Source organism: Quercus suber, unplaced genomic scaffold (assembly GCF_002906115.3).
Source record: "Quercus suber isolate HL8 unplaced genomic scaffold, Cork oak 2.0 scaffold_321, whole genome shotgun sequence".
Lineage (NCBI taxonomy): Eukaryota > Viridiplantae > Streptophyta > Magnoliopsida > Fagales > Fagaceae > Quercus > Quercus suber.
The window spans coordinates 658,965-660,745 of NW_027069775.1; the positions used below are offsets into that span (position 1 = coordinate 658,965).

At 38.6% G+C, this 1,781-nt stretch overlaps 1 protein-coding gene across 1 annotated transcript; it reads right to left on the reverse strand.

Annotated features, from left to right (window-relative positions):
* Positions 1 to 265: 265 nt before the first annotated feature.
* LOC112041214 (non-specific lipid transfer protein GPI-anchored 5) lies at positions 266 to 1,334 on the reverse strand. Its single transcript, XM_024074125.2, has 3 exons — positions 994 to 1,334; positions 744 to 803; positions 266 to 522 (listed from the first exon to the last, which is right to left on the reverse strand). The coding sequence occupies exons 1-3, from the start codon at positions 1,295 to 1,297 to the stop codon at positions 392 to 394; spliced, it is 495 nt and encodes a 164-aa protein (XP_023929893.2). The 5' UTR covers positions 1,298 to 1,334; the 3' UTR covers positions 266 to 391.
* Positions 1,335 to 1,781: the final 447 nt, after the last annotated feature.

Here is a 1,781-nt window from a genome sequence, read left to right on the forward strand (position 1 = left end):
TAATGAACTTTGATAAGTATATAAATTTGGTTTTTCTTGTGGTAACGCACGCTTAGTACCAAAAGATTGCTAAAGTTAATCTTCTCAGTGAAGAACTTCTAGAATCTTTGCCTTTCATTTTGGTAAGTTTTACCATCTCATTGTTGAATTGATAATTGTTTAATCTCAAGGTGATACTGTATGAGTTCATGGTAATATGTTGGATTTCCATTGTATTACTTATAAGCCAGAAATCGTCTTTATTAAGAAAGGAAGATAGCAAGAAATAAATAAATATACATGGAACCCCACAACCTAAGAGAACTTGTATAATAAATGGAGAATACAGTAATAATCATCAAGAATAGGTAGGAATGCAGTGCTGTGAAAAGCAGGCTAACAAATGAGAAGATCAATATGTTGTGAAGGTTGAAGCAACTGTTGCAGCACATATAAAGAAGAAGAGATGAGAAATTGAAAACTTGATGGAGCTTTCCGTTGATGTACTCCCTTTCGCTGATGGCACAGTTTTAGATCTACTTCCTACAAGTAAACATCAACAGCACGAAAAAAATAGACAAATAAATTCTTCGATGTTACATTGATGAGAAATGATAAATAAAACTTGTTTTGTGCCAATTATTTCTTAAGGTTCATTGAAAGGACTGAACTTCTTAAACCCAGAATGTGGGCTGCATAAGTCAAGATTTGATTGATCATGATAATTTTGCATGCAATTGAACAAAGGATGAAGCAGTTTGTACCTGAAGGAACTGTATTTGAAGATTCAGGTGATCCCGAGGGAGAGTCGGCAGGTGAAGCAGCTGCTGAATACAGGAAGTAAGTTAGTAGAGATGAAAATGATGTTGAGTACGACGATCACCTTAGATTCTGTAACATACTGTTTCTCCAAAAGGAGAATCTTGCATCCATCCACAAGACTATAAAAGCAGTTTTTGATGGGCAAATTACTTGGATAAAAAGTTAAAATGAGAATTTTAATAGGTTTCTTACCGTTACAGCGACTGAGAGGTGGGGTCTGAACATTACAAGTACCAGGCTGGGCTAAAGCTTGAGTTTGGTTGATGTGGATCCCCAGTGACTTGTCACCTCCAATAAGGACCTGACACAAGCACTGTGGTTGCGAGCGGTCTACACTGGCAAGCTGTGAGCAGCATCCTGAAGATGGGGTTGAGGAGTTGCCGGTAATGTAGTTAAGGCACGGTGACATACTGATGATCACATATGTACAACTTGACTGAGCCATAGCTCCTGCCCAGAGCATAGTCACCAAGACTAGGACCAGACCCATCTCCATTTTCCATGAGCCATTGGATGTTGTCAAGAAGTATGTGCTGGAATGGCTGTGGATTGCTATGATCTTGTACCACTTTCTGATTAGTATAGTGGAGCTAAGGGAAGACATTTATGGCTTTTATAAGGAAATCAAGAAAAAAAGAGACAAATGAATGAAGGGTTATGTGGTTCAACAACAACTACTTTCAGTGCTATGATGCTATCCCAATCTTTCTGGGTACGATTTTCATAGAGACCAATTTCAGGTTCCACATTAGCAGTATTTGAGGGTTTAGTCACTTGCTCCGGTTGCAAGTTTAAAAATTTAACATAAAGCAGTGCTAAATTAAGCTCTGGAGTGCCGTGGAGGATCAAGAATACACGGATTTGGAGTTTTCCTTCCTATCCTAGCTGAGCAGGTTGGTAATTGTTCATTCAGCTGGGTTGTCAGAGGGGCAAAACAATAACAATGCTGCTCATATGCTGGCCAGTTGGTCATTTTTGTA

What these genes read in the sequence shown, in the direction of transcription:
- LOC112041214 (XM_024074125.2), bottom strand. Translation starts at nt 1,297, where the DNA reads ATGGAGATGGGTCTGGTCCTAGTCTTGGTGACTATGCTCTGGGCAGGA. An exon ending in ACCTCTCAGTCGCTGTAACG is followed by an intron (nt 804 to 993) that starts GTAAGAAACCTA and finishes TGTATTCAGCAG; the next exon opens with CTGCTTCACCTGCCGACTCT. An exon ending in TTCAAATACAGTTCCTTCAG is followed by an intron (nt 523 to 743) that starts GTACAAACTGCT and finishes GTTTACTTGTAG; the next exon opens with GAAGTAGATCTAAAACTGTG.